Genomic DNA, 18233 nt, shown 5'->3' with positions numbered 1-18233 from the left:
CATGTCCCCACGCTGCGCGGGGTCCGCGTCTTCACGTCCCTCGTGGGGGCGGGGCCGCATCGGAAGGCCGCGGCGAGGCCCCGCGCCCCCCCACCCAGCGCGCGCGCTCCCCCAGTTCATTACCCTCCTCTCTGTCCTCCCTCCTTCCCCGGGAATCTGGCGCTCATGAGGACCTGGGCCCTTTTCCTGCCCTGAGTCTCTGTCCTAGCTAGGGTCACCTCTCTGAACCTCAGTTTACTCCTCCGTGAAATGGGGAGGATCCTGGTGTCTACACCATGGAGTGGAGTATGTGCCAAGATTCCCGAGTGGCTCGCGTAATAGCGCCTGGCTTGCAGTAGGCACTCAACTAGTCACTGGGCCACCTGCTGTGTGCCCTTGATAGGGGCAGGCAGTGTGTGTGGTTGCCGGGAGCGGTGCTTGAGGAAAATACAGATTCTTGGTCTTTAGTTGCCCGGTAGAATCCGGCTGTCTCAGGGATCCAGGGAATCTGCAATGGTTAAGAACCCCGTGGGCTGGACAATTCTAACCCAGTACAGGGCGCATCAGGGAGCCGTTAGGTGGTGGGGCTGTGGCCCAGCCTGGGGACACAGAGATGGCTACTTCACTGGAGGAGGGGTTGCTTTGTACAGTCACTGAAATTGGAAGTCTTAGCTCGGGGACGAATAGAGTGGGGAGATGAGGCAGCCGTGCAGAGCCCCCAAAGCAAGACTAAGTCTGGGGCTTTCTGGCAAGGGCTTCCCAAGCCCAGCACTCTTGACACTTTGGGCTGCCTGGTTCTTTGTGTGGGGGACTGTCCTGTGTATTGGGGGACATTTAACAGCATCCCTGTCCACTGCCTACTAGATGCCAGTGGCTCCCCACTCTCCCTGTTGTGACTACGAAAAATGTCTCCAGAGACTGCCAGATACTCTCTGAGGGGCAAAATAGCATTGTGTTCAACGACTCTAAATTTTTTTCTCCATTGCACACCTCTATAGGTAAAACTGTTAAAGTCACACCCTCAGATGGATATTTATTTATTTATTTATTTATTTATCTTTTGAGACAAGGTTTTGCTCTGTTGCCCAGGCTGGAGTGCAGTGGTTTGATTACAGCTCACTGCAGCCTCAAACTCCTGGGCTCAAACGATCCTCCTGCCTCAGCCTCTTAAGTATCTGGGATTACTGGCATATGCCACTATGCCTGGTTAATTTTCAATTTTTTTTTTTTTTTTTGTAGAGACAGGGTCTCATTATATTGCACAGGCTGGTCTCAAACTCCTGGTCTCAAAGATGGATATTTTTTTTAAATTTATTTATTTGTATTTATTATTATTATTTTTTTTAGAAGAGTCTCGCCCTGTCGCCCAGGAATGTAGTGGTGCCATCTCGGCTCACTGCAACCTCCGCCTCCCGGGTTCAATCGATTCTGCTGCCCCAACCTCCCAAGTAGCTGGGATTACAGGCATGCGCCACTACGCCCAGCTAACTTTTGTATTTTAGGTAGAGACGGGGTTTCACTATATTGGTCAGGCTGGTCTCGAACTCTTGACCTCGTGATCCGCCCGCCTCTGCCTCCCAAAGTGCTGGGATTACAGGCGTGAGCCACCACGCCCAGCCAGGATATTATTTAAATTATATACAAATACAATTATATCAATATATTCTGTAAATTGTTACGTAACAGTATCTTTATTATAGAAATATATATTCTTTTTTTTTTTTTTTTTGAGACGGAGTCTCGCATTGTTGCCTGGCTGGAGTGCAATGGTATGATCTCGGCTCACTGCAACCTCTGCCTCTCGGGTTCAAGTGATTCTCCTGCCTTTGCCTCCCAAGTAGCTGGGATTACAGGTGCCCGTCACCATGACTGACTAATTTTTTGTATTTTTAGTAGACACAGTGTTTCACTATGTTGGACACTACATGTGGTCTGGAACCCCTGACCTCATGATCCTCCTGCTTTGGCCTTCCAAAGTGCTGGGATTACAGGCATGAGCCACTGTACCCAGCCAAAATATATGTTCTTTAGGAAACAAAAAATTGTAATCTCAGCTACTTGCGAGGCTGAGGCAGGAGAATTGCTTGAACCTGGGAGATGGAAGTTGCAGTGAGCCAAAATCATGCCATTGCCCTCCAGCCTGGGCAACAAGAGCAAAACTCCGTCTCAAAAAAAAAAAAAAGAAAGAAAGAAAGAAAGAAAACAGAAAACTGCAGATTCAAAAATATACATGAGGGCTGGGCTTGGTGGCTCACGCCTGTAATCCCAACAGTTTGGGAGGCTGAAGCGGGCGGATCACTTGAGGCCAGGAGTTTGAGACTAGCCTGGCCAACATGGGGAAACCCCAACCCTACCAAAAATACAAAAATTAGCTGGGCATGGTGGTGCCTGCCTGTAATTCCAGCTTCTTGGGAGGCTGAGGTAGCAGAATCTCTTGAATATAGGAGGGAGACGTGGCAGTGAGATGAGCTTATGCCACTGCACTCCAGCATGGGTGACAGGGTGACTCTTGAAAAAATGTGGAGAAGTAAATGAAGCTGGGCATGATGGTTCACACCTGTAATGCTAGCACTTTGGGAGGTCAAGGTGGGGAATCACTTGAGGCCAGAAGTTCAAAACCAGCCTGGGCAATATAGCAAGACCTTGTCTCTTAAAAAAAAAAGAAAGAAAGAAAGAAAAGAAAAAAGTTGTTAAAAAATAAATAAACTAAAAAAAAATAAACCCCCCCAAATCTAGATATTCTAGTGTTTTCTAGTTAAACCCCAAAACTTTTTTTATAGGGTGTATGTACTGCACTCTGGAGACTACTATATTCGCAAACAAAAGCAGTTCATGATTCTTCGTGGCTGAATGGTGGAATTCTAGGCAGGGACGGGGGCTGGAGACTGCAGAGAGGACCTGGGATTTTATCCTGAAGGAAGTGGGGAGGTTTGGAGGGCATCTCCTGTCATAGTTGCCGGTTACTAATCTATTTGCCCAGTGCAGAGGGAGGTCATAGTTATGTCCCATCCACTGGCCGAGATGGGCACTGAGTGGGAAGGAAACAGGTAAGAGTCTGAGCTAGCCCTGACATAAATCAGATCTGCTAGGATTTTTGTTTTTTGATTTTTTTTTTTTTTTAAGCACAGAATATGCAGAGCAAAGGTCTGTTAGAGGTGGCATTTTTTTTTTTTTTTTTTTTAAAGACAGGATGGAGTGCAGTGGCACAATCATAGCTCCACTGCAGCCTCACCCTCCTGAGCTCAAGCGATCCTCCTGCCTTGGCCTTCTGAATAGCTGGGACTGCAGGTGTGAGCCGCCGCACCTGGCTGATTTGTTCGTTTGTTTATTTTGTTTTGTTTTGTTTCGTTTTTGTTTTCAGACAGAGTCTCGCTCTGTCACCCAGGTTGCAGTGCAGTGGCACGATCTCAGCTCACTGCAAGCTCTGCCTCCCGGGTTCAAGCCATTCTCCTGCCTAAGCCTCCTGAGTAGCTGGGACTACATGTGTGTGCCACCATGCCCGGCTAATTTTTATACTTTTTTGTAGAGCTGTGGGTCTCACTGTGTTGCCCAGGCTGGTCTTGAACCCCTGGGCTCCAGTGATCCTGCTGTCTTGGCCTCCCAAAATGCTGGGATTTCAGGCGTGAGTCACTGCACCTGGTCAATCCTTATGATTTCATGTAGTCTTTGTAGCTCAGGACTTGAGAAATGGCTTTGCTGGGCTGTTTGCTTTGCTTTTTGCTCAGGGCCTCTCAGAAGGTTGGCCACGGCTTCGGTCATCTGAAGGTTTGACAGGGGCTGGCGAATCTGCTTCCAAGGTGGCTCACTCCCAGGGCATGCAGATGGGTGCTTTGATTGGCGGGATGCCTCGATTCCTCCCAGTATACTTGAGTGGCATGAGTGTACTCCTAGCATGGGAGCTGGCCTCCCGAGCACACCATCTAAGAGCTGAGAGCCAGGTGGAAGTTGTATCTTTTTATGATCTAGCCTGAAAGTCACATAGCATCACTTCTGCCACATTGTGTACATTAAAAGCTCATTGGCTGGGCACAGCAGCTCATGCCTGTAATCTCAGCACTTGGGGGGCCAAGGCAGGATGATCACTTGAGGTCAGGATTTCAAGACCATCCTGGGCAACGTAGTGAGACCTCATCGATTGGGCGCGGTGGCTCACTCTTGTAACCCCAGCACTTTGCGAGGCCGAAGTGCGTGGATCACCTGAGGTCAGGAATTCGAGACCAGCCTGGCTAACACGGTGAAACCTCGCCTCTACTAAAAATACAAAAATTAGCCAGGCATGGTGGCGGGTGCCTGTAATCCCAGCTATGTGGGAGGCTGAGGCAGGAAAATCACTTGAACCCAGCAGGTGGAGGTTGCAGTGAGCCAAGATTATGCCACTGCACTCCAGCCTGGGTGACAAAGCAAGACTCTGTCTCAAAAACAAAAACAAAAATAAAATAAAACATAACAAAAACAGCAAATCTTGACCTGGAATCAGACCCTTGGAGGCTTAAGCTGGGTGACTGTGTGTTCAGTTGTGGAGGAAGGCCGGGTGCAGTGGCTCACACCTATAATCCCAGCACTTTGGGAGGCCCAGGAGGGCAGATCACTTGAGGCCAAGAATTTGAAACCAACCTGGCCAACATAGCAAAACCCTGTCTACTAAAAATACAAAAAGTAGCCAGGCATGGTGGTGCGTGCCTGTAGTCCCAGCTATTCAGGAGGCTGAGGTGGGGGAATCACTTGAACCCGGGAGGTGGAGGTTGCAGTGAGCCAAGATCGCACAACTACACTCCAGCCTGGGCAACAAAGAGAGATTCCATCTGAAAAAAAAAAAAAAATTGCCTGGCACGGTGGCTCACACCTGTAATCCCAGCACTTTGGGAGGCTGAGGTGGGCGGATCATCTGAGGTCGGGAGTTCGAGACCAGCCTGACCAACATAGAGAAACCCTGTCTCTACTAAAAATACAAAATTAGCTGGGCAGGGTGGTGCATGCCTGTAATCCCAGCTACTTGGGAGGCTGAGGCAAGAGAATTGCTTGAACCCAGGAGGCGGAGGTTGCGGTGAGCCAAGATCGCGCCATTGCACTCCAGCCTGGGCAACAGGAGCAAAACTCCATCTCAAAAACAAAAACAAAAACAAAATATTATGGAGGAGATGGAGACCATTGGAGCATGTGTGTGCTTTTCACAATCTAGCCAATTTCCCACTCCAGTTGAGTCAAATGAAAAATTGATCAGGAATGCTCAGAGCTGGAGAAGCTGTAGGGAAATGAGAAATCTCCCAAATCACGGGAGACAGCATCCATTGGTGAAACCTTTCGAGAAGGACACAATGGAAAAATCTACTACTAAACTATTAAGCATGCTGGATTAATCTTGTCTCTCATTTCATGTCACCTTCTTCTCCTTCTCCATCTCCTTCACCTTCTCCTTCTCCTCTTTATTCTTCTCCCTCCTCCTCCTTCTCATCCTCCCCTCCTCCTCCTCCTTCTTCTCCCTTTTTTTTTTTTTTGAGACAGAGTCTCACTGTGCCACCGAGGCTGGAGTGCCGCGTCATCATCATAGCTCACTTGAATTCCTGGAATCAAGTGATCCTCCTGCCTCAGTCTCCCAAGTAGCTGTGATGATAGGTGTGCACCATCATGTCAGCTAATTTTATTATTTTTGTAGAGACAGGGTCTCACTTTGTTGCCTGGGCTGATCTCGGTCTCCTGGGCTCAAGTGACACTCCCTCCTTGGCCCCCCCAAAGTCCTGGGATTACAGGCATGAGCCACTGCACCTGGTTTGAATTTTTCTTGCAACAAGCATCTAATCTATCATTTTTGTAATGAGAAAAAAATACCCAATAAGATAAATCCAATTAATTTTTATTTTATTTTTTTCTTTTCTTTTTTGACAGAGTCTTGCTCTGTCACCCAGGCTGGAGTGCAATTGCGTGCTCTCTGCTCACTGCAACCTCGGCCTCCCGGGTTCAAGCAATTCTCCTGGCTCAGCCTCTGGTGTAGCTGGGATTACAGGCGCGCGTGCTGCCACGCCTAACTGATTTTTTGTATCTTTAGTATAGACAGAGTTTCACCGTGTTGACCAGGCTGGTCTCGAACTCCTGACCTCGTGATCCACCCATCTCAGCCTCCCAAAGTGCTGGGATTACAGGTGTGAGCCACCGCACCCGGCCAATCCAATTAATTTTTTAAAATAACATGTTTGAAACCCTGGACACTATCTTTGACAATGACACCTAATGGGTGAGAAGTAATTTGGAATTTTATAATTTGAGTAGTTCTGAGTAAATGCAACATCCTTTGTAGCACAGAAATCTATTGTTCGAGTTTTGTGAAATCAGTTTCTTACATTTTTCCAGGAATACATTATGTGCAAAAGTTGAGGAACCTGTTTGGTGGGGTTATGCTCAAATTAATTTAGTGAGTGGTGAGTGGAGAAATTACAATGGCTAAAATGAATTCCCTGAGTGTATCTGGGGCTCACTGGGTGTTGGGCTCTCTGCAGGTTATGCCCTAGGCCTTAGGATCTTCTGGCTTAGGCATGATTGGCCCTTACAGATGAAGAAACTGAGCCTCCAAGAGATTAAGCAAATCATGTGGATACCCAGCTTGTAAGTGGTATAGTCGGGATTTGAACTCAGGCCAACTGACTGCAAACTCCTTCAAGCTGGAATTTAGGTTGAGAATTGTGGAGATGAAGGGGGCATGCTTTGGAACCAGACAGTCCTTAACCAACCAACCTATCTACCTTCCTTCCTTCCTTCCTTCCTTCCTTCCTTCCTTCCTTCCTTCCTTCCTTCCTCCCTCCCTCCCTCCCTCCTTTCTTTCCTTTCTTCTTTTCTTTTCCTTTTCCCTTTCCCCTTTCCCCTTTCCTTTCCTTTCCTTCCCTTCTTTCCTTTTTTTGAGACAGAGTCTTGCTCTGTTGCCCGGGCTGCAGTGCAGTGGTGCAATCTCGGCTCACTGCAACCCCCACCCCATTGGTTCAAGCAATTCCCTGCCCCAGCCTCCCAAGTAGCTGGGATTATAGGCGCCTGCCACCATTCCTGCCTAATATACATATATATAGATAGAGTCTCACTCTTGTCTCTTGTCGCCCAGGCTGGAGTGCAATGGCGCGATCTCAGCTCAGCTCACTGCAAGCTCCGCCTCATGGGTTCACGCCATTCTCCTGCCTCAGCCTCCGGAGTAGCTGGGTCTACAGGCGCCCACCACCACACCCAGCTAATTTTTTGTATTTTTTTAGTAGTGACGGGGTTCCACCATGTTAGCCAGAATGGTCTCGAGCTCCTGACCTTGTGATCCGCCCGCCTCAGCCTCCCAAAGTGCTGGGATTACAGGCGTGAGCCACTGGGCCCATCCTCTTTTCTTTCTGGTGTTTTTTTTTTTGTTGTTGTTTTTTGAGACAGAGTCTTGCTCTGTTGCCCAGGCTGGAGCACAGTGGCACAATCTCACATCACTGCTCTTTCCGCCCCCTGGATTCAAAGGATTCTCATACCTCAGCCTCCTGAGTAGTAGCTGGGATTACAGGCGTGTGCCTCCACGCCCAGTTAATTTTGTATCTTTAGTAGAGACAGGGTTTTGCCATGTTGGTCAGGCTAGTCTCGAACTCCTGGCCTCAAGCAATCTGCCTGCCTCGGCCTCCCAAAGTGCTGGGATTATAGGCATAAGCCAAGATGCATAGCTGCTTTCTTCTTTTCTGGGGGGATGGGGACTTGCCACGTTACCCAGCTGGGGTGCAGTGGTGTGATCATAGCTCACTGCAGCCTTGACCTCCTGGACTCAAGTGATCCTCCCACGTCAGCATCCCAAAGTGCTGGGACTACAGGTGTGAGCCACCACACCCACCACTTTGGTTTAACTTGCTTTTCCTAAGGCGTGGCCTGTGGGAAACGGTCCCTCACTCTACTCCAGGGACCGCTGCCACATCTCAGCTCCTGACAGCAGAATCATCCATCATTAATCATTGATCCTACATTCTGGAGGAGAACCAAGGCCAGAAGGCCCCGAGGGAAAGTACTGAAAAAAAGCCAGCTGGGACAAGGCGCGGTGGCTCACGCCTGTAATCCCAGCACTTTGGGAGGCTGAGTCAGGGGGATCACGAGGTCAGGAGTTTGAGACCAGCCTGGCCAATATGGCGAAACCCCGTTTCTACTAAAAATACAAAAATTAGCCAGGTGTGGTGGTGCGGGCCTTTAGTCCCAGCTACTCAGGAGGCTGAGGCAGAAGAATCACTTGAACCCTGGAGGCAGAGGTTGCAGTAAGTCAAGATCACGCCACTGCACTCCAGCCTGGGCGACACAGTGAGACTCCATTAAAAAAAAAAAAAAAGCCAGTTGGTGCAGACACCAGACCTATAATTCTGGGATGTGGGATGGCCAGACAATGTCCTCCGTCTACTTTACATTTTGGATTTTTTTTTTTTTTTTTTTTTTTGAGATGGAGTCTCACTCTGTTGCCCAGGCTGGAGTGCAGTGCAGTGGTGCGATCTCTGCTCCGTGCAAGCTCCACCTCCCAGGTTCACGCCATTCTCCTGCCTCAGCTTCCCCAGTAGCTGGGACTACAGGCACCCGCCACCACACCCGGCTACTTTTTTGTATTTTTTTTTTAGTAGAGACGGGGTTTCACCGTGTTAGCCAGGATGGTCTCAATCTCTTGACCTCATGATCTGCCGCCTCAGCCTCCCAAAGTGCTGGGATTACAGGTGTGAGCCACCGTACCTGGCCTACATTTTGGAATTTTAAATTTGCCGATAGCATTCCCTCTCCTCTAAGCATGATATTCTGCCCTTTTTTTCCTTTTCTGATTGCAAAAGCAGAGCGTGTTGGACCCCTCCTCCAAAAAGTTACACACTAAGAAGTGTTTGATCGGCCGGGCGCGGTGGCTCAAGCCTGTAATCCCAGCACTTTGGGAGGCCGAGACGGGCGGATCATGAGGTCAGGAGATCGAGACCATCCTGGCTAACACGGTGAAACCCCGTCTCTACTAAAAAATACAAAAAACTAGCCGGGCGAGGTGGCGGGCGCCTGTAGTCCCAGCTACTTGGGAGGCTGAGGCAGGAGAATGGCATAAACCCGGGAGGCAGAGCTTGCAGTGAGCTGAGATCCGGCCACTGCACTCCAGCCTGGGCGACAGAGCGAGACTCCGTCTCAAAAAAAAAAAAAAAAAAAAAAAAAAGAAGTGTTTGATCCAGAAGGAGGAAGTCCCTGTGTACACACAGTAAGAAACGTTATATATTTTTGTCCGTGGCTACTCAAGTGTTTTCCATGTTGAAGAACAGGGGATGCAGGATGTGCAGGTTCTGGTTCTGGGGGAGAAGTGCACCATAAAGGCTTGCGGCGGAGCTTCCCATTTTTCCTTCCTTCCTTCCTTCTTCTTTTTTTTTTTTTTTTTTTTTTGAGAAGGAGTCTCGCTCTGTTGCCCGGGCTGGAGTGTAGTGGCACTATCTCGGCTCACTGCAAGCTCCGCCTCCAGGGTTCACACCATTCTCCCGCCTCAGCCTCCCAAGTAGCTGGGACTACAGGCGCCCACCACCACGCCCCGCTAATTTTTTGTATTTTTAGTAGAGACCGGCTTTCACCATTCACAGGATGGTCTTGATCTCCTGACCTCGTGATCCGCCCGGCCTCCCAAAGTGCTGGGATTACAGGCATGAGTCACCACACCCGGCCCTTCCTTCCTTCCTTCCTTCCTTCCTTCCTTCCTTCCTTCCTTCCTTCCTTCCTTCCTTCCTTCCCTCCTTTTGACAGATTCTTGCTTTATTGTCCAGGTTGGAGTGCAGTAGTGCAATCTAGGCTTACTGCAACCTCCGCCTTCCAGGTTCAAGGAATTCTCCCATCTCAGCCTCCCGAGTAGCTGGGATTACAGGCGCCCATCACCACACCTGGCTAATTATTTTGTATTTTTAGTAGAGTCGGTGTTTCGCCATGTTAGTCAGGCTGGTCTCGAACTCCCAACCTCAGGTGATCCACCCACCTCAGCTTCCCAAAGTGCTGGGATTACAGGCATGAGCCACCGCGCCCAGCTGTGGTGATTTGTTTCATAGGAATAGATAACAAATGCCCTAACTCAGGAGTAGGCAGTTTTTTTTTTTTTTTTCTGTAAAGGACCAGATAATAAGTATTATAGGTTTTCAGGCCACATAGGTTCTCTGTTGCACATTCTTCTTTGTTGTTTGTTTTTATTTATTTTTAGAGACAGGTCTCACTCTGTTACCCAGACTGGAGTGCAGTGGTGTGATCCACCCTCCTCAGCCTCCCAAGTAGTTGGGACTACAGGCGCACACCACCATGCCTGGCTCTTGTCTAGGCAGATCATGAACTCCTGGCCTCAAGGGATCCTCCTCCCTCATCCTCCCAAAGTGTTGGGCTTACAGGCAGGAGCCACCGTGTCCAGCCTACTGTTGTTGTTGTTAATCAATCCTTTAAAAATGTTTTAAGGCCAGGCACGGTGACTCACGCCTGTAATCCCAGCACTTTGGGAGGCCGAGGAGGGTGGATCACCTGAGGTCGGGAGTTCGAGACCAGCCTGACCAACATGGAGAAACCCTGTCTCTACTAAAAATACAAAAAAATTGGCCGGGCACGGTGGCTCATGCCTGTAATCCCAGCACTTTGAGGGGCCAAGGCGGGCAGATGACGAGGTCAGGAGATTGAGACCATCCTGGCTAACACGGTGAAACCCTGTCTCTAGCCGGGCGGGGTGGCTCAAGCCTGTAATCCCAGCACTTTGGGGGGCCAAGGCGGGCAGATGACGAGGTCAGGAGATTGAGACCATCCTGGCTAACACGGTGAAACCGTGTCTCTAGCCGGGCGCAGTGGCTCAAGCCCGTAATCCCAGCACTTTTGGAGGCCGAGACGGACAGATCACGAGGTCAGGAGATCGAGACCATCCTGGCTAACATGGTGAAACCCCATCTCTACTAAAAAATGCAAAAAAAAAACTAGCCGGGCGAGGTGGTGGGCACCTGTGGTCCCAGCTACTCAGGAGGCTGAGGCAGGAGAACGGCGTAAACCCGGGAGGCGGAGCTTGCAGTGAGCCGAGATCCGGCCACTGCACTCCAGCCTGGGCGACAGAGTGAGACTCTGTCTCAAAAAAAATAAAATAAAAATAAAAATAAAAAGAAACCCCGTCTCTACTAAAAATACAAAAAATTAGCAGGGCGTGGTGGCGGGCACCTGTAGTCTCATCTACTTGGGAGGCTGGGTGGGGGGAGAATGGCGTGAACCCGGGAGGTGGAGCTTGCAGTGAGCCAAGATCGCACCATTGCACTCCAACCTGGGCGAGGAGCAAGACTCCGTCTCAAAAAAAACAAAAACAAAAAAACAAAAAAAATTACCTGGGTGTGGTGGCACATGCCTGTAATCCCAGCTACTCAGGAGGCTGAGGCAGGAGAATTGCTTGAACCCGGGAGGCAGAGGTTGTGGTGAGTGCACCATTGCACTCCAGCCTGGGTAACAAGAGCGAAACTCTGTTTCAAAAAAATACATATTTTTTAAAAGGCCAGGTGTGGTGGCTCACGTCTGTAATTCTAGCACTTTGGGAGGCCAAGGCTGGTAGATCGCCTGAGGTCAGGAGTTCGAGACCAGCCTGGCCAACATGGTGAAACCTTGTTTTTACTAAAAATAGAAAAATTAGCTGAGTGTGATGTTGAGCACCTGTAATCACAGCTACTGGGGAGGCTGAGGGAGGAAAATTGCTTGAACCTGGGAGGTAGAGGTTACAGTGAACAGAGATTGCCCATTGCACTCCAGCCTTGGTGATAGGAGCAAGACTTTGTCTCAAAAAAAAAAAAAAAAAAAAAACCCTACTCTTAGCTTGAGGACTGTACAGAAACAGGCCATAAGCCAGTTTGCCTGCCATCTTTCCTTCCCTTCTTTCTTCCTTCTCCTTCCCTCTTCCCCATCACCTCCCTTCTCCTTCCCCTCCCCTCCCTCCCTTTATCTTTCTCTCTCTTTTTCCTTCCCTCCTTCCTTCCCACCCTTCCTTCTTCCCTCCTTCAATCCCTCTCTCCCTCCATCCTTTTATCTTTCTTTCCTTCCCTCCCTCCCTTTCTTCTCTCTCACTCCCTTTCTCTTTTACTTCTTCAATCATTCATTCAGCAAAATGAGCACCTATTATGTGCCAGGCCCTGAGTGTGTCTGTGATTATAGCTGTGGCTAAGACAGGCAGCCTCCCTGCTCTCCTGGGGCTCCCAGCCCAGTAGGGGAAACAGACAGCAAAGACACAGATAAAGAATCTCGGTTGAGTAGGTCATGCCTGTAATCCCAGTACTTTGGGAGGCCAAGACAGACAGATCACCTGAGGTCAGGAGTTCAAGACCAGCCTGGCCAACATGGTAAAACCCAGTGTCTACCAAAAATACAAAAATTATCCAGGCATCATGGTGCATGCCTGTAACCCCAGCTACTAGGGAGGCTGAGGCACGAGAATCACTTGAACCCAGGAGACAGAGGTTGCAGTGAGCCTAGATCACACCACAGCACTGTGGCCTGGGTGACAGAGTGAGACTCTGTCAAAAAAAAAAAAAAAAAAAAAAAAAAAAAAAAAAAAAAAAAAAAGAGAGAAAGAAAGAAAGAAAAAGAACTGTACTAAGAATCTAAGAATCTAGAATCTGGCTGGGCACGGTGGCTCACGCCTGTAATCCCAGCACTTTGGGAGGCCGAGCTGGGCGGATCATGAGGTCAGGAGATCAAGACCATCCTGGCTAACACGGTGAAACCCCGTCTCTACTAAAAATATGAAACAAATTAGCCAGGCATGGTGGCGGGTGCCTGTAGTCCCAGCTACTCAGGAGGCTGAGGCAGGAGAATGGCGTGAACCCAGGAGGCAGAGCTTGCAGTGAGCTGAGATAGCGCCACTGCACTCCAGGCTGGGCGACAGAGCGAGATTCCGGCTCAAAAAAAAAAAAAAAAAAAAAAAATCTAGAATCCCGATTATGCACTGTGACTTTTTGTTTTGTTTTGTTTTTGTTTTTGTTTTGAGGCAGAGTCTCGCTCTGACGCCTAGGCCAACATCTTTCTTTAGAGATGGGGTCTCACTATGTTGCTCAGGCTAGTTTCGAACTTCTGGGCTCAAGTAATCCTCCTTCCTTGTCCTCCTAAAGTTCTGGGGTTACAGGCATGAGCCATTGTGCCTGACCAATCGACTCAGTTTCCACTCATCAATCATCTGAGCCTTTCCACCTCAAGGCTGGTCAGTTCTTTTCCTACTCAAACACCTTCCATGGCTCCCTGCCGCCTTTGATAATGGCCAAACCCTTTAGCCCAGCATTCAAGGATCTTTAAGAAGTCAACCCTGCAGTGGCTCACACCGGTAATCCCAGCATTTTGAGAGGCCAAGGTGGGAGGAGTGCTTGAGCCCAGGAGTTCAAGACCAGACTGGGAAATATACTGCAACCTCATCTCTAGAAAAAATTTTAAAAATTAGCCAGGTGTGGTGGCACACATCTGTGCCTGTAATCCCAGCTAGTCAGGAGGCTGAGATGTGAGAATCACTTGCGTCCAGGAGGCAGAGGCTGCAGTGAGCCAAGATCATGCCACTGCACTCCAGCCTGAGCAACAGAGCAAGATCCTGTCTGAAAAAGCAAACAAACAAAAAAATAGAAGTCAGCCCATCTGCAGCCTCAGCCCTATCTCCCTCCTCTAGTCCCTCCTTCACACCCAAGTTCAGTAGACACCTTGCAATCCTTCTGGCACTCCTTGGAGGTTCCCGGAATCCACATGAGCTTCCGCCTTAGCTTGGCAGAAACCCCCACTCCTGCCCCAACCCACACTGATGAAACTCAGTTACCCTCCCTGCATCTCCTCTGGGCTCCTAAACTGCCTGGGCTTCCCCATCAAAGTTTCCATCATAGGGCAGGAGGAGTGGCTCACACCTGTAATCCTAGCACTTTCGGAGGCCGAGGCGGATGGATCACAAGGTCAGGAGATCGAGACCATCCTGGCTAACACGGTGAAACCACGTCTCTACCAAAAATACAAAAAATTAGCCGGGTGTGGTGGCGGGCGCCTGTAGTCCCAGCTACTCAGGAGGCTGAGGCAGGAAAATTGCTTGAACCCGGGAGGCAGAGGTTGCAACAAGCTGAGATCGCACCACTGCACTCCAGCCTGGGCGATAGAGCGAGACTCTATCTCAAAAAACAAAACAAAACAAAACAAAAACAAAGCTTCCATCACTGTGAGTTGCTTGAAGTTACACAGCAAGTGAACCATTAGGGCCAAGCTCAGAATGTGGGCACCAAACTCAGCCATCCATTTATTCACTGCTCATTCATCCATCCGTCTATTCACTGAGTCAACACTCATTTCCTGAGCACCTACTGAGTTCCAGCTCCTGCTGTAAAAACAGGGAATACCACAGTGAATAAGACAGATACAACCCCGACTTTAAGGAGCTGACATTGTGGAGCAGGGAAAACACCCATTTCACATCCTCCCACCTCGGCCCCCCAAAGTGCTGGGATTACAGGCATGAGCCACCATGCCAGAGGTGACATTTAAACAGAGCCCAGACAAGGGAATGATTCAAGCCAAGCCGACTGTAGGGGGAGGGGTGCACCTGGGAGAGGAATGGTGGGTGCAAAAGCCCGGAGCTGGAAATCATCTCCCTGCGGAGGTGGATACTGGAAGGATGCAAGGGAGGCCAGTGTGGTCAGAATGGAGCCAAATGTAGTGAGCATAGCTCACTACAGCCTCCAACTCCTGGGCTCAAGTGATCCTCCCCCATCAGCCACCCAAGTAGCGGGGGAGGAAGGAGGAGACAGGTCCACGTCATGCCAGAGCAGGTTGTGCAGGTCCCCTGGTGAAAGGTGCAACAGGGACAAGTGTCTAGGGTTTGGGTGTGATATCCTGTGCTCTTTACTTGGGGTTAAACCCAGTGGCCCAGAGCTGCCTGGTGACACCTCCCTGAAAGCAGAGGAGGCTCAGGACTCGCAGCCATGGGTGCGCATATATTCCGAAAATTCCTCCAGTTGCTTCCGCAATTCTTTCTTGCTGGCATCTCCATCTGCTGGCCAAAGCATGAGGAACGTCTCCCTGCCCAGAACATAGCTGTACCTGTGGGTTACAAGAAGCAAGAAGGTGAGGAGGGCCTGGTGGCCCTGGGGACATGGGAACCTCCCTGCCTTGCCCTGTCTGACAGCCTGCCAGAGCCTTAGCTTGTAGTGTCCCCGCCCGAAGGCCTTCTCTGGTCTTCAACCCTCTTAGTCCAAATCACTGGGAATTAGTAAATGCTTCCCTGGTGGGGTGCGGTGGCTCATGGCTGTAACCCCAGGATTTTGGGAGGCCAAGGTGGGCGGATCACTTGAGGCCAGGAGTTCGAGACCAGCCTGGCCAACATGATGAAACACCGTCTGTACTAAAAATACCAAAACTAGCCAGGCGTGGTGGCGCATGCCTGTAATCCCAGCTACTACTTGGGAGGCTGAGGCTGGAGAATCACTTGGAACCTCCAGCAAAAATTGTGGAACTGAGGGCTGGGTTGAGGGTAAGGAAGAGGGCCCAGGCTTGAGTTCCTAGGACAGGTGGAGCCCCTCACGCACTCAGATTTGATTCTCCACAGGTCTGACGTCTGGCCCATGATAAGGTACGATTCCTGTTCTTGCAACCCAAGGGAGTCGTGGCAGGTGGCATGGGAGACAAATTTCTTCATGGCAAGGGGTGTGGCAGGATCTGTATCTGGAGAAAACCCAGTGTGTGCGCGCGTACAAGGTCTGACCCTCCCACACAATGGGAACCCCAGGGTAGGCCCACAGGGTGACCCCACACTGAGATTCTTCCTTTGTCACCTGGAACATACCACTCTTAATGATGTCTTCCAGCTGCATGTTGTAATAGACATAAGAGTTGGAGGCAGAGACCTCCACAGATTCCAGCTTTGTCTTGTACACTGGGGAAGGGGGAGGGCAGAAGGGTGTCGTGTTGGCATTCGGCCTGCAAGTGGGCTCTGCCTGTCCCCTGCGGCTCCCCACACTCACCAAAATCCACGCCTGCCTCACATGCTGTTGTCTGGAGCTCCTCCTGCCTCAATTGGACACTGGGCTTCTGCAGGGATGGGCACTGTCCTGCAGGGTCAGGTGAGCGGCTGCACTGGCTGCACTGGGACAGGGGACTTCCTCCTATTAAGCCCCCACCCTCCCTCCCTTCAGCCCCCAGGCCTGGGTCTCTGGATCTGGCCCTTCTAGTCTGTGGGGCTCTCTCTCTGTCTCTCTTTCTTTTTCTTTTTCCTTCCTCCTTCCTTTCTTTTCCTTCTCTCTCTCATTATTATTATTATTTTTTAAGACATGAAGTCTCACTATGTTGCCCCGGCTGGTCTCAAATTCCTAGGCCGAAGCAATCCTCTCACCTTGGCCTCCCAAAGTGTTGGGACAACAGGTGTGAGCCATCATACTTGGCCTATTTATTTATTTATTTTTTTGAGACAGAGTCTCGCTGTGTTGCCCAGGCTGGATTGCAGTGGTATGATCTCAGCTCACTGCAGCCTCCACCTCCCAGGTTCAAGCAATTCTCGTACCTCGGTCTCCCAAGTAACTGGGACTACAGGCATGCACCAACATGCTTAGCTAAGTTTTGTATTTTCAGTAGAGATGGAATTTCACCATGTTGACCAGGCCGGTCTTGAACTCCTGACCTCAAGTGATCCACCCACCTTGGCTCCCAAAATGCTGGGATTACAGGTGTAAACCACTGAGCCCGGCTTTTTAAAGTTTATTTTTGAGAGAAGGTCTTGTTGTATCACCGTGGCCGGAGTGCAGTGGCATAAGCATAGCTCACTACAGCCTCCAACTCCTGGGTTCAAGTGATTCTCCTGCCTCAGCCGCCCAAGTAGCTGGGGCTACAGGTACTTACCACCACTCCTGGTTAATTTTTTTTTTTTTTTATTTTTTTGTAGAGATGGGGTCTCACTCTGTTGCCCAGGCTGATCTGGAACTCCTGGCCTCAAGCCATCCTCCTCCCAAAGTGCTGGGATTACAGGCATAAGCCACCATGCCCAGCGTCTGTCTCTCTTTTTGGTCACTTTCTTGTCTATTTCTCCTGTCTTTGTCGCTTTGTGTCTTTCTCTCTGTCTCAATGTCATTTGATCCTTGGCAGTGCGAGTGTGTGTGTGTGACAAGCTTTGTCTCTCTGTGCCTTCTTTCTGTCTCTCTTTGCCTCTGTCTCTTTCTCTTTCTGTCTAAACTTAGGCCAGACTACATCCAGGAGGAGGCTCCTGGATCCACCCCCCACAACCTGGCAGCCCCAGCCTGGCGGCATGGGGCTCACCCTCGGCACATCTCACCCTCTGCACATCTGCAGACGTCTTTGTGGCAGATCTTTCGCAGGGAAGATTGCTCTGTAGGCAGGTTGTAGAAAGTGCTGCACCTCTGGGCTGTGGATGGAGGGTGCAGGGGTTGAGTGGGGTGCATTGTCTTGGCCAGTGTTCCTGGGGGTTCAGTGCCTACCTGGCCTAGTCTTCACCTGCTCTGGGCCCTGGTCTTGTCTTCCCCATCCTCCAAAGTCCAGGCTCCCTCCTGCCTCTCCTTGTCACTGGGCTGTGCCTTCCAGGTCCTCCCAGACCTTCCCCTCTTCCTGGCCCTGCCCACTGCAAACCTCACGTTGAAGGGCCCTGGCCAGCCACCTCTGTCGACAGGCCACGCCCACTCAAAAGAGCCTGCCCCTTCCCCACCAATTCCCAGCAGGCCACGCCCAGTCCCCTTTCAACTTTGCCCCATCTCCTTCCTGTTCCCACCCACGAAGGTCACTCCAATAAGACCACGCCCCTTATGTCCACCCAGACCCAGCCCCCTTTTGGTAATTCCCAGTCTCTCATCGCCTGGCACCTGGCCCTGTCTTTTGCAGGCCTCATCCCCATGCACGGGACCCCTCCTTACAAGGCTCGTAGTAGTCGTAGATAGTGACCAGGGCGGCCTGCAGGAACTCCGCCTGCAGCATCCTGTGAACCCGAAAGCCCAGCACCGTGTTTTTCTCATGGGAGAGCTGGAGAGAACAGAGTCCTGTCTGAGCCGACCAGGGCCACTGACTGTGGGGCACTGACCTTGTGGCACTGACTACGAGGCCTTGGCTGTTGGCATTGGCCATGACCACAGACCATGTGACCTTGACCACAGGAATCACAACCAGAGGAGCTGACCTCAGAGGGCCTGGCTCTCTGCAAAACCCACCCAGGGGACTGACCTTGGGTTCTCCAGCCCCCGGGGTGCCCACACATCTCTGGCGGAGGGCACCCAGCCCCTCTCACCTTTTCCAGGTAGAGGACAACGGTGCTGTCACTG

General features: G+C 50.5%; 1 protein-coding gene across 1 annotated transcript; it reads right to left on the bottom strand.

Annotated features, from left to right (window-relative positions):
• Positions 1-14796: 14796 nt before the first annotated feature.
• LOC104670520 (complement C3-like) lies at positions 14797-17942 on the bottom strand. The gene is made up of 6 exons (XM_030935387.1): positions 17832-17942; positions 17240-17329; positions 15939-16025; positions 15761-15850; positions 15504-15639; positions 14797-15018 (listed from the first exon to the last, which is right to left on the bottom strand). The coding sequence occupies exons 1-6, from the start codon at positions 17890-17892 to the stop codon at positions 14886-14888; spliced, it is 597 nt and encodes a 198-aa protein (XP_030791247.1). The 5' UTR covers positions 17893-17942; the 3' UTR covers positions 14797-14885.
• Between the last annotated feature and the right edge of the window lie 291 nt (positions 17943-18233).

This window comes from Rhinopithecus roxellana, chromosome 8 (assembly GCF_007565055.1).
Source record: "Rhinopithecus roxellana isolate Shanxi Qingling chromosome 8, ASM756505v1, whole genome shotgun sequence".
NCBI lineage: Eukaryota > Metazoa > Chordata > Mammalia > Primates > Cercopithecidae > Rhinopithecus > Rhinopithecus roxellana.
This window is presented reverse-complemented; position numbering and strand designations above follow the sequence as displayed.